The sequence below is a fragment of the Diplotaxodon limnothrissa genome, linkage group LG3 (genome assembly GCF_057381915.1).
Source record: "Diplotaxodon limnothrissa isolate DT_005_m linkage group LG3, D_limnothrissa_male_GT1.1, whole genome shotgun sequence".
NCBI lineage: Eukaryota > Metazoa > Chordata > Actinopteri > Cichliformes > Cichlidae > Diplotaxodon > Diplotaxodon limnothrissa.
The window spans coordinates 14,713,144-14,730,973 of NC_140598.1; the positions used below are offsets into that span (position 1 = coordinate 14,713,144).

The 17,830-nt window shown below is 42.8% G+C and overlaps 1 protein-coding gene across 1 annotated transcript in view; it reads right to left on the reverse strand.

The window, feature by feature from the left end:
* LOC146634638 (protein NLRC3-like) overlaps positions 1–17,830 on the reverse strand; it is a 272,849-nt gene that overhangs the window by 90,418 nt on the left and 164,601 nt on the right. Inside the window, exons 10-13 of the mRNA XM_085377980.1 lie at positions 9,893–9,969; positions 7,977–8,153; positions 4,596–4,772; positions 2,097–2,222 (exon numbers count right to left, since the gene is read on the reverse strand). Of these exons, the coding sequence (XP_085234106.1) occupies positions 2,097–2,222; positions 4,596–4,772; positions 7,977–8,153; positions 9,893–9,969 (557 nt within the window). The remainder of the gene's footprint in view (positions 1–2,096; positions 2,223–4,595; positions 4,773–7,976; positions 8,154–9,892; positions 9,970–17,830) is intronic.

A 17,830-nucleotide genomic window follows, 5' to 3' on the forward strand; every position in this document is an offset into this window, starting at 1 on the left:
GATCGACTTCCTCCGAGGCGTGGACGTCTATCAGCAGAGAATGTACCTTCACCTATCAGCAGAGAATGTCCCTTAGTCTGTAACACAGTCAAATATATTCTCAAGCAACATTCAAGCATGCCATTCAGCGTGTTAGTACGAGCTCGGGAGCAGCTTGGGAGAACAAGAAAACAGAGACTGCTTCAGGTTGTCTTCCCAAATTGACTCAACTTTATTCACAAGTACAACAGTTTATATAGAGGGTAAAATTCATGAGACAGCAGATTATCAGTTTAAACCAGTACAGACCAAGATAAGGGAGCGTCTTCCTGCCCTTGGGTGAAGAAGCATCCTTTGTGTAGTTTATCAGTTCAGCTACAATTGTGATTATCTCAGCGACATATTTTCAAGGCACAAAATAAAGAGTTCTTTCATTAGTGAATTCTGAAACAAACCATCTGGCCTTCAACAGGCGTCTCCTAAGAGATTAAGAAACTAATGTAGCTGAGGGAGTGATCTCTGTGGTATTTCAACCTTGTACCAGCCTGTGATTCTCACACATCAATTCTTGGGTCAAAGAGAAAAACACTGAAACAAAGGGGCCTTATTGAATGACAGAGTTTTCCTGCATAATGTCACTATAAAACAATATCCAGTAAATGCTCCCATGGTACTAAAATACCTAACATCTCTGTTATCTAAATGAAGACGTGCAGCACAGCAACCACAGCAGCGCTCAGATCACACGTGTCCTGTTATTATGTATAAAAGCATGAAACAGGTGAGACAGGTGGGATCAATATTAATGTTGTGGAAATATATGAAAAAGCAACAGAAGAGTGAAAACATTTTGTGTTTCTAGAAAGATCTTTCAGCTCATAGCTGCTCACAGACTGTATTTACAAGTGACAAACTGCAACTCTACAGTACATCTACAGTATATATCAAATATATTCTGTATTCAAATCTATTGAGTGATGTTTGAAAGTCTTTCCAGGTGAGTTTGATCCAGGAGGGTCTGAAGCCAGAGTCAGACAGAGACTGTGCAGAGACTGTAGAAGGACAGAGCAGCAGCAGAGCAGTCCAGATACACTGATGATCCTCTGTCAGATCCAGAGGGACACACAGGGATGATGCTGGACTCTACATTGTGTCTGACAGTGGAGCTGTTCTCAGAGCAGTTCACTCTGCAGCACTGACAGTCATCTGCACTTCTTCTCATTCCTCTGTCAGTCACTGCTGGATGAAGCTCTCCTCTCCACCTCCCAGTAACATGGCCCAGTCAGAGCATCTCTACACACAAGCTGCTGCTGCTTCAACCTCTCTGGATCATCAGGACACAGCTCCTCCTCTCTCAGCACACACACCGTCCTGTTTACCATCATCACCTCCACCTGCAGAGAGAAGAAGGAAGAGCAGAGGAGATAAACGAGTGTTTCCAGAGACTCTTCATCAGCTGTCAGTCAGTGATGCAGCACATCCAGTATAAAGAGCAGCAGGGACTTCAGTGCTGGGACTGTACTAGGACTCATTGTTGCTTCACTTTTTCTAATCTTTGGATTTTTATTGAAGTTGATGAAAATGTTTTTCCCTCCTAGTTTGAGTTTGGACTTTCATTCATTAGAAGAACCTTGGTGTGTCCACTCTGAGCTCTGTAGGAACCCCAACAACAAGCCCAACAATCCAGATGGACGGTTCCAGCTGTTAACTGGAGGAATTCCATCCAAACATCTGCTCTCACTAAATTCTTCCTCACCTACAGACTGTGTTCTTCACTGCTTTAAACTTGGAAATGAATGCAGTCATTGGTCTGCGTGCTGCTTTGTTCAGAGAGCTGATTGGCTGTTGACAGCGTTTGATCAGAGCGTGTCAGCTGTTACCATGGTGACCATAAAGGTCAGAAACAGGAAGTGTTTGTGTCCAATCCTGAAGCCTGTCACCATTCTCCTCTCACAGCTTCACTGAGAAGCTGCAGCTTTACAGGAAACACTGGATCTTTGTTTCATACTGACTGTGTTTAGTACAATACTGCTGACAGCACCACCCACTCACTCCATCACTCTACTGACCTCAGAGTCTCCAGTCTGTAGTCTGGACTCTGCTGAAGATCAGACAGCTGCTTCACATCTGGATCCTTCAGTTTGTTCTCACTCAGGTTCAGCTCTCTCAGATGGGAGGGGTTGGACTTCAGTGCTGCTGCCAGATAATCACAGCTGATCTTTGACAAACCACAGTCGATCAATCTGTATAAAGAATGAAAGATGTAAGTTTATTAGACAAAGTGTGAGCTTGAAATCATTCAGTGTTTCATCATCTGTTCAGAGCTGAAGAAGGTTCAGAATGTAGAAGTTTAGAAAATGGAAACTCCAAACAGCTGAAGCCAACAGGAAGCAGCTTCAAACAGGAAACTGTGCAGAGTTTCAGACTATATGTCCTGATGCAGCCAGTTGGATTTTGGAGATTTGAATCTCTGTTCTGTGACTAAGTCCTTGAATCATTTCTTCCAGTTGGTCCAACAAGACAGACTAAGTGTTGGACATGTGTTGTGGCTCCATTAGGGGAGCTTCTAAATGTGATGTGATGGCCCCTCTGGGTCTGTCAGGTCACAGGACTGAAGAGAGCTCAAACTGGGCACACACTTGTTCCAGTCTGGACCAAAGACTCTATACTGGGACTGAGGGACTGCTTTGACTGCACCCACTGGGACTTTTTAAAGGCTCATGTTCTCACTTAGATCATCGATTTCTACTTACATTTCTTTCTGGGAAAAATGGGGATTACTTTGGAAACAGGAAGTATTTTCCCCAATAAGCAGCCCTGGATTAGTAAATCACTCCAACATGTTCTCAGGCAGAAGAAGCTGTCTTGTTATGAGGGAGAGAAGAAAAAGATTGAGGCACAGAAACTTGTTGAAAGAGAGATAAAGCAGCTAAAATCAGGTGTAAAAGTAAAGCAGAGGATGAGCTGAATAAAGGACACTCAAGGCTGGCTTGGAAAGGAATGAAGTCCATGGTGGGGATGCAGAACAAGGAGCAAAGACGAATGTGATGCTGAGTCAGCAGAAGACTTGGACTCATTTGATTCCAGCTTTGATATCATTGATTTCAATGAAGAGCTTTGTGATTGTAGCAAAGGGCTGGTAGCTCTGAGAGTCCCACTGATGAGGTGTTTGTGTGGAAATCTCTTAGTGGGACCAAAGAGAGAAAAAGCCCTGGTCCTGATGCTGTGGGAGGGGAATGATTGAAGTGTGCTGTGAGGAACTGACTGGGAGATCTTCACACATTTTCCCGTCCTCCTTGGAAAAAATAGGAAGTTCCCAGCATATGGAAACAAAGGTTAAGTGTCCTATGGCACTCAGTGATGATGGTGCTGTGGCCCCACCACCTCCACCTCTTTGTAAAGGAACTAACTGTCATCTGGAGCTTCAAATGGAACTAAGACTTCCTCCACTAGGTGGCAGTGTCTGATGAGAAAGTGTTAGTGGAGCTGGCCTGGAGTCAAAAACAGGAAGATGCAGGATTTGGGCTGAAATGGGGAAAAGTGGTTTGCACTAGTGCCTTAAAGCAAGAAGGTTGTAGGTTGAAGCTTGTTGGCCTTTCTGTGGAGGTTGGATGTTCTCCCACAGTCCAATGAAATGCTGCTTAGGTTCATTGGTGCTTCTAAATTGGCTGTAGGTGTGGATGTAAGAGAGTGCTTCTCTGTGTCTCTCTCTGTTGGCCCTGTGATGGACTGCTCACCTGTGCAGGTGGACCACGCCTCTTGCCCTATGACAGCTAGGGCACAGGCTGCAGCCCTGTGAGCCTAAGCTGAATAAACAGTTAGCAAAAATGATCCATAGATGGCCTGAAATCCCCCAGTTAGCAGTTTGGTAGATAACTATGACATGCTAATCCCATCCAGCAGCTGTATTCTACCTGTAAGCTGATCCCTGCTGAGCCAAAGCACTTTTTCATATACAAATTACAACCTTTAATAGAAACCTATTGGTCAGCATCTTATTAGCCTGCTGTTAGCTTCATTCCACAGAAAACTGAGAGAAACTAACAAAGTTGATAAAGAATAAAGAGAAATGTGCTGATTTAAAGCCTTTGAAGTGCTTCAGATGATCTCTGTCCACTTCTGTCCACTCATTCATTCATGTAAGCTTTCTAATGCAGCTTTGATCTTCACAGTCTGCTTCATGAAACTCATTCTAACCCTGAATGTCAGAGTGTTCCTCCTTCTCTTTCCCATCATTCATGCTGGCAGTGGAGGAGATTTGGATGTTGGACTGTGTTTTGGATGATGTGTGTATGTTTGTGTTGGACTGCTGTCTGTAAAGCAAACGCACATTTTGCTTTGGATTTCAGTGTCAGACAGACTTTAAGGTGGAATGAAGAGTTGGAGAGTTTCACAGTGAATTATCCAGTGGAGGATTTTTCTTCTTCTTTGAAGGTTTGAAATGTGAACATTGTTCTGCTGCAGTCAATGGACTAAACCAGAGAAGAAGAAAACAGACTTTACCATGAAGATCCTCAGTGTGGATCAGTATAATATCAGCCTGATGTCTGCAGTTTAGTGTCAGCACAACTTTCACATCATATTCATCTCAGCACAACTAAAACATGCTGACTGACCCCAGAGTTTCAAGTCCACATCCTGGACTCTCCAGGAAACCACACAGATGCTTCACTCCTGAATCCTGCAGCTTGTTGTTCCAGCTCAGGTCCAGCTCTCTCAGATGGGAGGGGTTGGACTTCAGTGCTGCTGCCAGATAATCACAGCTGATCTCTGACAAACCACAGTCCATCAATCTGTATAAAGAATGAAAGATGTAAGTTTATTAGACAAAGTGTGAGCTTGAAATCATTCAGTGTTTCATCATCTGTTCAGAGCTGAAGAAGGTTCAGAATGTAGAAGTTTAGAAAATGGAAACTCCAAACAGCTGACAGAGTTCATACGCCTTTGTCAGGGTCAAATTCAAGCAAGACCATGTGAAAATTAAAACACATCATCCTAGGTGAACTTAAACACCTTTGTTCCCCTTTTGTTAAGACATAGAAAAGTACACCACACAAAAATACTGCAAAAGGAAACGGTCGCCTTATATACATAGTGTATAAACTCAAAATGCACATTTCACTTCAAATTAAGATTAAGGCTTTGAACAGATCACATAGTTCAGTTCAACATATAAGACTTTAAGAATGCACAAGCATCTACTTAAAATCTATTTAATTTATCATCCATGATATTATTTTGTACAATTCCAATGTATTTTGTTCATCTCCCTTAAATAAACAGGCAGTCTTAAAGTATGAAATATTCATATACAAACACATATAAATGTGTGTACTGTCTCAGTGGCTGATAGTACCCCACAGGCCTCAGTGTGAGCTTGAAGACATTTATAATGTTTAAGTAGTTTAATGTGCAGGTGCTGACGATAAACACATTTTGAATGAAAGCCGGGGAACTTTGGTAGCACAGAAACAAGTGGCTATTCTTTGTGACTATATGGATCACTCACAATACCATTATTTCACACAAAGGCACCAAATTAATACTCAAAAAAGCTGCAGCAATACACACAAATATAAACAGTACTTGGTGACAACTTTGCTTTTAGCCTTTAACCCTTCTTGACTACTTTTGATGTGGCCTCTATATTTTACCTTTAAAAACAGTTTATCTTGCCAATCTGTTATTTTCTCATTTTGACCAACTGTATCAGCACAATTTATCTAAATTCAGACAAAATTTAAAATACACGTAGAAAGTGATATTTTGACTGTAAAAACCACACACATGTTTAACGAATCATCTTCACAACTTGAAATGCAAATAGAGATTGTACACTTTTAAAAATACGCACACGTTTTGCAAACAACAAAGTTATATGGTACTATTTACCAAAAAATGCAGCCAAGGCTCAGACGTTTTTCATATAATCATTTCAAACTATTTACAGAACAATCAGGTGTCAAACAATAGTTTGTGTCACTCTAACACATATGAGAACAGCACAGGGATAAACCTGCAGGTCTGACAGCAGGTGTGTCACTCAGCGTTTACACTGCAATCTGCCTTTGTTGGCTTTAAGGCAGCAACTGTGACGATCACTAGTAGAACTGACACACAAAACAAAACAACAGCTACACACTAAATACACAAGACAACAAACTAACTTGAGACCAAACACGGTAAACGTCACAAATCTCTCACGTATCAAAACTCTCTCTCTCTTTCGCTCACTCGCTCTCTCTTGCCGGTCACTCCTAAAACTTCCCCCTTTTGCTAAACAACCAAATGTCATGTTTCCATATCATTTTTGATTGGTCAACATGGTACATTTTCCCACCTATAGGGCTTTGGAGCGTGATGTCACGGGAGATGGGCCATGCCCCCTTCCGCCATGACAGTAGGCCAGCCAAAGGATACCATTTCAGCTATGGATCGTACGTGTTGTGTTGTCGGTTGCAACGTTAGATCACACGATCGTGAAGGCAAGAAGCTGGATAACGGGCTCTCTTTTCATCGTTTTCCATCCTGGAGGCAACGTGAGGGATCCCATGTATCCGATATTACTAAACAAAGACGTCAGGCTTGGATTGCAGCGGTGAGACGAGCGGATATCGAGTTCTCTGCAATCCCCAGCTTTTTGTTGGTTTGCTCACGGCATTTTCTTTCCGGTGAGTTCTAAATTAATTCATATCACTCTTGAAAGGCTTTTAGTGTTATTTTCAACGTGCTGAGGTCATAGATAATGAGATAAAACATGCTAATGTGTGATGCTGCAGAACCACATCATGTCGACTGAGTAGCTTATGATTTGGCATTATTGCAGGCAAACCAGCATATGAAATGGATGTAACAAATCCAGACTGGGCACCAACACTGCACATGGGGCATGACGACATACCTGTATCAGACTCGGACCGGCACTCAAGGCGTACGCAACGGAAGCGAAAAAGAGCACCCATCGGAGGTAAACAACCCCCCCCCCCCCCCCCCCCCCTCTAAAAACATACTAAATTGCTATCACTGTACACTAATCCGCACATAACTTCCAGATGAATCACACACCTGTCATTGGAATATTGGTGTACATTTACCTTATGTCTAATTTTATCTTACAGGCTTTCGTTATGCAGCTGCAGAGTCTGAAGGTGTGCCCCGTGCAGAAGTGATTGATGAAGATCTGACAGAAGACCAACAGCAAAATCACAATGTCATGGAGGCAGTGGACAGCAGTTGTGTTGGACAAGTGGAGGTTGAGGTAGCAGCTGCAAATGTGGATATACTGAAGAAATGTAAACCTTTTAAAATGATGACAAATTACAAACTCTCAGCTGTGTCTGTAATCAAACCTCTGTAACTTTGCTTCACTTCAGCAGCATCAGCTCATGTTCACATGTTGATTCATGGTTTGCTTCAGTTTTTGATGGACTGCAGAATATTTTGAAGGTTATCTGCTATAAAAAGCCAGAACAGGAAAATCTGCTTCATGTGTTTCTGTTTGATCCTCAGTGACTTTGACACAAAGGCCTCTGCTGTGATGATCACACCTCTGATCAAGTCTCACAGTGTCAGCTTTGTTTTTATACATATGGATATGTGCTGATAAATGATCAGAGTTATAATATTTCCCACTGTCTGCTGTGTGCCGTGACCTTTGACCTGCTAAAGACAGTCAGCTGTGGATTATTCATTGTTGTGTCTGATACTTAGAACTGTGAGGAAGAACACTACACAGTTAATCAGGGTCCCCTCTCTCTGAATCAGGAAAGGTGGGCAGGCCGTGTGTGGGCCGCGGGCCATACGTTGAGTCTCACTGTTTGAAATGTGAACATTGTTCTGCTGCAGTCAATGGACTAAACCAGAGAAGAAGAAAACAGACTTTACCATGAAGATCCTCAGTGTGGATCAGTATAATATCAGCCTGATGTCTGCAGTTTAGTGTCAGCACAACTTTCACATCATATTCATCTCAGCACAACTAAAACATGCTGACTGACCTCAGAGTTTCAAGTCCACATCCTGGACTCTCCAGGAAACCACACAGATGCTTCACTCCTGAATCCTGCAGCTTGTTGTTCCTGCTCAGGTCCAGCTGTCTCAGATGGGAGGGGTTGGACTTCAGTGCTGCTGCCAGATAATCACAGCTGATCTCTGACAAACCACAGTCCATCAATCTGTATAAAGAATGAAAGATGTAAGTTTATTAGACAAAGTGTGAGCTTGAAATCATTCAGTGTTTCATCATCTGTTCAGAGCTGAAGAAGGTTCAGAATGTAGAAGTTTAGAAAATGGAAACTCCAAACAGCTGAAGCCAACAGGAAGCAGCTTCAAACAAACACAACAAGAGAAAAAACTCTGAATGTTTCACATTAAAGTCGTACATTTATCAAAAAAACAGGACAAAGACTTGAAAAAGTCGTGTTTTTCCTTCCAGGAACCACAAGGCTTCACTTTTAAAGGTGAAGTGTGAAAGAAATGGACATATTTGAAGTCCAACACCTTTTTCCAGTCACATTATTAAAGCAGACAAACTACAAGCTCATTTTCATTCCAACAAGTCATCTTCTGACCTGGACTAACAACACTGGTCTCTATGTGCAGCTGGCTGTGAGACCAGTGCTCAGGGAGCGTCTACAAAGTGCAACACTGAAAGAACATCACACACTCATTTGCTTCCATCATCCAACCTGAAGAGGAAACAGAGACGCCTCCCCTTCAAAGTAAAAGCTGCTCCTTTTGGACACAGTATCAAAGAAAGTCTACAGTATAACATAGAAAAGACAGAACAAAGTTTTGGTTGTTTTTAAATTGTGCAGAAATGAAACTACACTAAGCTCAATTATGTGACAGACATTTCATCCCATGTCAGTTTGGCCTCATCCTGGGCCGGATTATCCAGCACACACTCTGACCACAGGCCCAGGGGCCACGCACAGCTGGCTCCATCCAAGAGACAGCAAACAAACCAACACAATAATAAAAAGCACCATGTGATCTTCTTACATCTTCAAGACAAACATAGTAAAAACATGAGCATATTTGTTTCCTGATAAAATGATGTGACAGGTAGAACAGAGTAAAGTGGTGGTGTTACAGCCTTTCTCCCCTCTGCTGCCGAGGCTGTTAGTCTCTCCCAAACTCAGCTACAGGACTTCCAAATGAATGAAAGCAGCAGAAGTGGCTTTACAAATGAAAGAGGAAGAGGAGAAGAAGAGGAGAGGGAGGCCACCCTGACCATCACTCCAGCTGAAAACATCACACTTCCATTAAAGTTGGTGAGAAAATGTTGAGCAGGATGAGCTGCTGGCTAATCTGGAGGCTGTAGCAGCAGCTCACAGTCACAGTGGATTTCCACTCATGAAAAAGCTCTGGCTGCTTCATTTCTCATCTCATATCAGAGACTTTAAAGCTTCACTGAAGCTGTACTGTGATGCTTCCATATCCCAGTGAGGCCTCCATAATGATTTCAGCTGTTCTGTACACACACTGTGTGCCCTGTATGGCTCAAAGTCTCTGCAGCCTGTTTTTATCTGCTATCATCAGATCTTCATCATCCTCATTCACATCCCTCACACACTCTACAGCCTCATCAGCACCGACTTCATCTTCACTGACTGATGGAGCACAACATGAACCTGTGGAGGCTGAAACACTGTCCTGTCAAACATCTCCCTGTCACCACTCCACTTCTGTCAGCCTTTAAATGAACCCTGCTCAAGTCTGTCACTTCTGTTTGGAGCCAAAAGGAAAAACTGTTGTTCAGTCGTTTGGAAAGACAACATTTCTGAAAGCACTCAAACTTCTTCACATTTGTCTTCAGACACATCCTGAACATTTAGGAACTGAAGAAAGTTTCAAACATCAAAGACCTGAAATATAGAAAAACAACAAAAGCTGCAGTCAGTGAACTCACCTCAGAGTCTCCAGTCGACAGTTTGGACTCTCCAGTCCAGCACACAGAAGCTTCACTGCTGAATCCTGCAGCTTGTTCCAAGTCATGTCCAGCTGTGTCAGATGGGAGGGGTTGGACTTCAGAGCTGAGGCCACAACTTCACAGTGAGACTCTGAGAGTCCACACAGAGTCAGTCTGTGATGATAGAAAATATAAAATGTGTTATTATAAAAGCAGAAAATCTGCATTATAAACACAGACTGAATGTATATGAAGACAAAACAGAGTGAGGTCATAATCTGATGAATCTGCTCTTCACATCTGTGCTTCAGCTCCTCTTACTGTGTTTGACATGACACAACGATTGAGTCTCTCTCAGACCTGCAGACTTTTAATGAGAATCTTTGTTTGGCTTTAATCTGCAGATGAAGGAGGAAGATGGTGTCACATTTAGGCTTCCATAATGTCCACAGTCTGTCACTGAGATCTGATCCAGAGTCAGAGTGAAGACACACATTTGGACTGTTTCCTGTTTTGACTCCAGAACATTTTGAATGAGTTCAGCTCAGTGAAGAGTTCCAGCTGGAAAGATGATCTCTGTTTGCTACCTGCTGTCAGGTACGACTGTTCACGTCCACACGCAGGAAAAACCTGCTGACTGTTACCAAACGGAGCAGAAATCTCATCACTGGACAATAATGATGAATGAACTCAGAGCTGCTGATATCAGATCTGATTTCAGGGGAACTAAACACAGAAATGATTGGCTCATTTGAGCTTTCTGAGCCATTATCTGCTGGTGTGTCGCTAGTTGGCAGAAAATGATTTGTATTCCTGTTCAGGGCTTCAGTGTTTATGAGTCCAGATCCAGGTGACAGCAAGTCAAAATGATGTTACCTGTCTGTGTCCAGCAGCAGCCTGTATTCACTTTGAATATTGTTATAACCTGACATGGATCAGTTTGTCTTTGATTGGTTTGTAAATGTCACTGTTTCCATTGGACCTGAGTGACGTACAAAGACAGAGAGGGAGAGAAAGGAGAGAGAGGATGGAGACAGCAAAGAGAGAGCAAACACAAACAGGTGAGAGTGGACAGGTGACCAAGGTCAGCAACCAATCAGAGAGCTTCTGTTTGACCCACAGTCACTGATGATGACTGCACATAACCAAGCAGTGTGTTACTCTGATATCAAATATGGATCCTGCTCTTATAATAATGATCATCAGATGATATTATTGTGTTATTTTGTAGCTGAATACGATGTTTGTGTGATTATCAGTGAAAGAAGCAGTGAGGAGGATGGAGAGAGAGAGAGGACAGAGGGTGAAGTTAGAAACACTAAAAGGATTTTTCATGGATTTCATGGATGATTTGAGTGATTTCCAGCAGGACACTTAAACATGTCAGTGGACGTCCTAAAGAACATATTCACTGATATGAAACGTGTCATTGAACAGGATTAATATCAGTGGAAACAGCTGTGACTGCATGGATGTGACACACTTCAAATCTGTTCTCCACTCTTGGATTTGGGATCCATGGAGTTGCTGCTGAGTCTGTACAATAAAGGAATGGTGTGGAAGGTTGCAGCGTACGGACACAAACACTTTGTGGTTACAATCTGATTTTATTTTCAAAATTAAACTACTAACCTACACTGATCAATGATGTTAATGATCACATCTGGACTCACCCAGCCTTTCTGCAGGTCCTCACAGCTGGAATCAGTCTCTGTCGTCCCTGCCATGATGTTTTGTACTTCTGCAGGTCCAACTCATCCAGAACCTCCTCTGACATCTGCAGCATGAAGGCCAGAGCTGAGCACTGGATCTCAGAGAGTTTCTTCTCTGATCTGTTCTCTGACTTCAGGAACTCTTGGATCTCCTGATGTACTGAGAGGTCGTTCATCTCCATCAGACAGTGGAAGATGTTGATGCTTCTGTCAGGAGAGATTTCATCACTGTTCATCTCCTTCAGGTTGTTGATGACTCTCTGGATGGTTCCTGGACTGATCTCTGTCTGACCCAGCAGACCTACTAAGAGTCTCTGGTTGGACTCCAGACAGAGGCCATGAAGGAAGCGAACAAACAGGTCCAGGTGGCCATTTTTACTCTGGAGGGATTTATACATGGCTCTGCTCAGGAAATCATCCAGAGAGGACTTGTTGTATTTTTTTCCCAAAAAGTTCTTCAGCACCTTTGTCTTCCTGTTGGTGTGACAGTGGAACATGTAGACAGCAGCCAGAAACTCCTGAATGCTCAGATGAACAAAGCAGTAGACTGGTTTCTGGAAGATCACACACTCTCTTTTGAAGATCTCTGTACAAACTCCTGAGTACACCGAGGCCTCTGTCACATCCAGACCACACTGCTCCAGGTCTTCTTGGTAGAACATGATGTTTCCTTTCTCCAGATGTTCAAACGCCAGCCTCCCCAGCTTCAGAAGAACTTCCATGTCAGCCTCCGTCAGCTCCTGTGGACTCGTCTCATGTCCCTCATGGTACTTGTTCTTCTTCCTCTTTGTCTGAACCAGCAGGAAGTGTGAGTACATGTCAGTCAGGGTCTTGGGCAGCTCTCCTTTCTGCTCTGTAGTCAACATGTGCTCCAGAACTGTAGCAGTGATCCAGCAGAAGACTGGGATACTACACATGATGTGGAGGCTCCTGGATGTCTTCATGTGGGAGATGATTCTGCTGGACAGCTCTTCATCACTGAATCTCCTCCTGAAGTACTCCTCCTTCTGGGCGTCAGTGAAGCCTCGTACTTCTGTTAGCCTGTCAACACATGTAGGAGGGATCTGATTGGCTGCTGCGGGTCGGGAAGTTATCCAGACGAGAGCCGAGGGAAGCAGATTCCCCTGGATGAGGTTTGTCAGCAGCTGGCTGACTGATGACTTTTGTGTGACATCAGACAGCAGCTTCCTGTTGGTGAAATCCAATGAAAGTCTGCTTTCATCCAGGCCGTCAAAGATGAACAAAAGCTGAGAGACAGCCAGCTTCTCTGCTGTGACCTTCTGTAATGTTGGATGGAAAACATGGAGCAGCTCCAGAAGACTGTACTGCTCATCTCTGATCAGGTTCAGCTCCCTGAATGAAAGCAGAACCACCACACTGACATGTTGGTTCTCCAAGCCCTCTGCCCAGTCCAGAGTGAACTTCTGCACTGAGAAGGTTTTTCCAACACCAGCCACGCCGTTGGTCAGAACCACTCTGATGGGTCTCTGTTGGTCAGGTAAGGCTTTAAAGATGTCCTGGCACCTGATTGGAGCGTCATGGAGGGCGTCCATCTTGGAAGCTGTCTCCAGCTGCCTCACCTCATGTTGGGTATGAACCTCTTCACTCTGTCCCTCTGTGATGTAGAGCTCAGTGTAGATCCTGTTGAGGAGGGTTCTACTTCCTGTTTCATCACTTCCTTCAGTCACACGTTCACATCTCCTCCTCAGACTGATCTTATGTTCATCTAAAACCTCCTGCAGACCAATATCTGCTGAAAGAAAGAAAAACAACGAGACTAAAGAGAAAGAAAACTCTTCAATGTCTGAACAACACAAGAAGTCCAGTTTTCAGAAATGAGTCCATCAGCAGACAGATGTTCAGTCTTACTTTGTACACAGCTGCTCTGACTGGCTGTCTGCAGTCCAGCTCTGCTTCTGGATCTTTCTCCACACTGTGCAGAAGCTCTGATGGTGACACAGAAAAGTCACAGTGGAGATACTTCTGTCCACCTTTGATTAGACTCATTATAAAAAGGAAAACAAAGTTTGAACACAGTCATGTTTCCAGTTCACTGACTTACATTTATTCCATGGACACTCACTCTAACCTGAAGCACAGCTACAACCCAACATTGTTGAGGCCTCATCTCCTCCTTTCCTGACTGTAGAGGTTAAATATGCAACAACCAACAAATAAAAGAATTTGGTTCATTTCAAAGAAATTCACACGGTGACCAAGTAAAGTAACCGTAGTAAAGGAGACAACATCCCGTTGATGGTGGGATTATTTGAAAGATTTGCTTTGGTCACGTCACCAAATGCAGTTGAACCACCCGTGGATCCATGTTTGACCATCCTACCACTCTGAGCTCTGCTTTTGAATCATTTTATTATTATCATCATTCATTTATTCATTCTTTGGAGGGGGGCTATTTCCTAATGCCGCCCTAATAAGCTGATGTTCAAGGGGAAATATAACAGAAACTCTTTCAGTGTTATTCATTAAATTAACAGATAAACTGTGAAGAAGAAAAAACTGAGATTTAAAGGAGAGAGTGAGAAACTTGATCATCCATCCTCATAATACATGTTTATCAGTATCTGCTGTGACCATACTGCAGTAATAACTACAAGTCTACATTTCTGTGACTGTTGATCAATCACAGCAGGAATCTGAGCTCATCTCTGCACACAGAGCAGCTTCAGCTCTGGGATAAACTGCTCGCTTCACGTCCTTCTCAGCTCACAGACACTCATCCTGATATTTTCCTTTAACATTTGACGGTATAATTCATCTGAGTTTACACTTTATCTGCATAAATACAGAAAAACAGACCCAAACACCAGAAACCATCAGTTTCACCATGTAGAATATATTGTTGTTTCCTTTTAATTCAGAGAAAAACTCTGATTTGGATTTTCTCTGTTCTCTTTGCCACAGCCCATCCCAGCAGCAGCTGAAGCAGCTGACTGTCACAACACTGAATAACACTTTAGGAGGAATTTCAGAGGTCAGTAAAGCTCCAGTTTCAACATCAGTTAATTAATCATAGTTCATCATAAATGTTAACCTGGCTGGCACACATGTTAATGTTAGCCATTTAAATATTAGCAGTTAGCTGAGGCCACAAGAAGAAGAGGCCCTAGAAGAACAATGGATGATAAGATTAGATTTTCAAGACTAGGCAGAGACGTGTTTTCCTTTACTGTCTCTTACAGAGGAGGGAGCAGATACCAGACGAGGTCACGGAGGTACGGGGAGGATTCGCAGCAGACAGCAAGACTGCCACGTCCATGCGAGAGAGCGATGGCTACGATAATCTCTGTTTTTGTCTCCCTATATAATGTTGTACAGCCCATTTGAGGGTTAACACAAACATCAGTCCTTCTACTTTAGTATGTTTGACACTTTGTTTACGCCTAAATTAACTTTACTGTTAACGAGTTTTCATGTTTCTGTAATCCACCAGTGTGCTCATGCTTTTTTAAGTGAAAACATATTTTTAATGATCAAATATAATTATGTTTGTTATTTGTGGATTTTAAATGTCCTTGACAGAGACAGATGATGATCATTATCCTGCACTGTGCTCTCAGGTTTGGTCGAGCTAGCACAAAGAATGGCTATGTTGAACTTCCTCCTGGGATCTACACTAAGAAGTGAGTCCAACATTAGCAGGGTCTCTTTCCTTTATCTGGATTCACTTTAGCATTCACAGTCACGTGAAGCTTCTTATTAACTCGATAAGTCAACCCAGGGTTTCAGCTGAGCGCTCACATGAAACACATGGTGTTGGCAGCATCTGATCAATCATATTCATGGAGCCGTGTATCAGCAACAGAGCAGCTGAGTTTGCAGAAGGAAGTCAAACTAAACCACAGGAACAATATGAGGAGATTACACACATAATAAAATACTAGCAGTAACACAGCTGCTGCAGACAAATCAGTCGTGTGATCGTGTGTGAGAGGAGAAGGACTGTAAAGGAGTTTGGTGTTAAAAGCTCTGTATGAATGTGGGAGACTTTGAAGGGCTTTAAAAAGGCCAATATAAAATAAAAGGCAGCAAAATTGCTGAGTGTGAAAGTCACCAGACTTATCAGACCTCTGTGATTAAGACCTGTAAGAGCACCTGTTTGTACTTGTTGACATTATATCAAACACACACGTATATTAAGCCTTTGTTTGAACTCTGGTTGAATTTGTTACTTTCAGACTGTGAAACATCACAGAGGCTGCAGCTGCAGATCTTTTATTCACCTGGAAATTTACTTTAAATGTTAGATGGAAAATGTGTTGCTCAGTTTCACCAAAGTAAGAACAAGAATCCATAAACCTTCATAAAGACAAACATCTCCCAGAACATTGAGCTGCTGAAGTGTCACTGAAGGGAAAAACTATTTGTCCTCCTCCATCCAGCAACACCTGAAACACCTGAGTGGAAGCTCCTCCCTACACTGTGTTTGAAGCAAAGCACAAAGGAGACACCTGCTGGAGCAGCTGGAGTCCTACAGACACTCAGCCTCTTCACTACACAAACACCTCCTACAACATCCACTCTTTCCACTCTGACTGCTGTGTTTGTGGAAACACTCCAACACACACCGCTTCACATACCAACATAGAAATGTGTGAAAAAGAGCTGAGCTGATATTAAACATGAGGATTTATTCAAAAATACAGAGTCAGGAACAACATCTAGACACACATTACCTCTCAGCAGCAGAAGAACAGCCTTTAAAGTCTTCACCAAAATCCTTCGACTCGTTGCTCTTTAAGGAAACACAGCTGGGTTCAGGTCCAGGAGATTCTGGCCTCTTATTGATCCTAAAAGAAAAACAATAAATGTAACAGCTTCATGAGATAGGAAGGAAAAACTGGAAATATTAAATTAAAGACATGATGAACAATCTCATAAAAATAATGTACTTACTCTTTGTCACATAACAGTCTTTTGTTAAAGTTTACACTGATATCCTTCGGCCTGTTGCTCTTTAAGGAAACACAGCTGGGTTCAGGTCCAGGCTCTGGATTAGTTTCAGGGTTATGTCCAGCTGAGCCTGGTACGCCCCACAGCTCTGGGCTTTAAAACAACACACACAGAGGTATGAGTGTGAATAATGATGGAGCAGTGATGTGAGTGCTGAGCTGTGACATGGAGAAGAGTCATGGACAGTTAGAGATGGTCATCTCACCTCTGAGCTTTGGTCTGGCTCTCATGTTCCCCACACAGAGTGCTTTTAGAGGGAGGGACTCCCTCCTCTCTGTCCTCACACTGATCCATGCTGCTCAGTTCACATCAGCTCACACACACTTTCTACCTTCACCTGCAGAGGAAACACAAATCATTCATGTGCACATAAACCAAAATCCTCCTTTCCATCATGTGTGCTGTCCAAATATCAGCTGAATGCAGTCAGACAGCAGTGTGAGGCACAGGAAGCTGCCATCAGCTGCTCTACTTCTACTATCAGTCCACTAGATGGAGCCATGAAGCACACATGATGCATTCACTGACACACACTGATTCACTGTGACTGGAAGTTTAAGTACATTAAGCCTCCACTCATCTACATTGTGCTTACAACCCACTGCCCCCCATCAACCTCCTGGGGCCAGGAATGACTGGAACTGAATTGGAAACGGGCGTAATCAAACATAAATCTGTTATTCTTATCCAACCTGTCTGCCTGGACACAGTTTGCTGACCGATCATGGAGCCTATGATTCGCTTGGACAACAACTTCATGAATGTGGAAATGAAACTGAGTGTCAGCTGAGTGTCGAGCAGAAGAGGAATCAGAGAAAAGTGACAGAGCTGCTGACTTTACAAAGAAAACTAAAACCATGTTGAAGAGATTAAACAGATAATACAAGCTAACAACAACACAGCTGCTGCTGCAGACAAAACACATGTATGAGTGTGTGACAGGAAAAGCACTGAACAGAAGTTTACTATTAAAAATGCAGCATGTTGTAAAAAGTTTGGTCAGTGAGACTGAAAAATGGCTGCATAAGTTACTATTGTGAACAAACCCCTATAAGAACCCTGATATTACCTGAATAAGATCACATCCTGATACGTAGTGCAGACCTTGGTAAGAGATACGGTCCAACTGGAATATAAACCTTTGGTGTGTTTAATCCAGTCAGTCTCTGAGTAACTCCACTCCTCTGCTTTCTGTTGGAAGAGACAAAAGTTTGTAGCACGATCCTTTTCCTCAGAGGCCTGTGTTGAATTTATA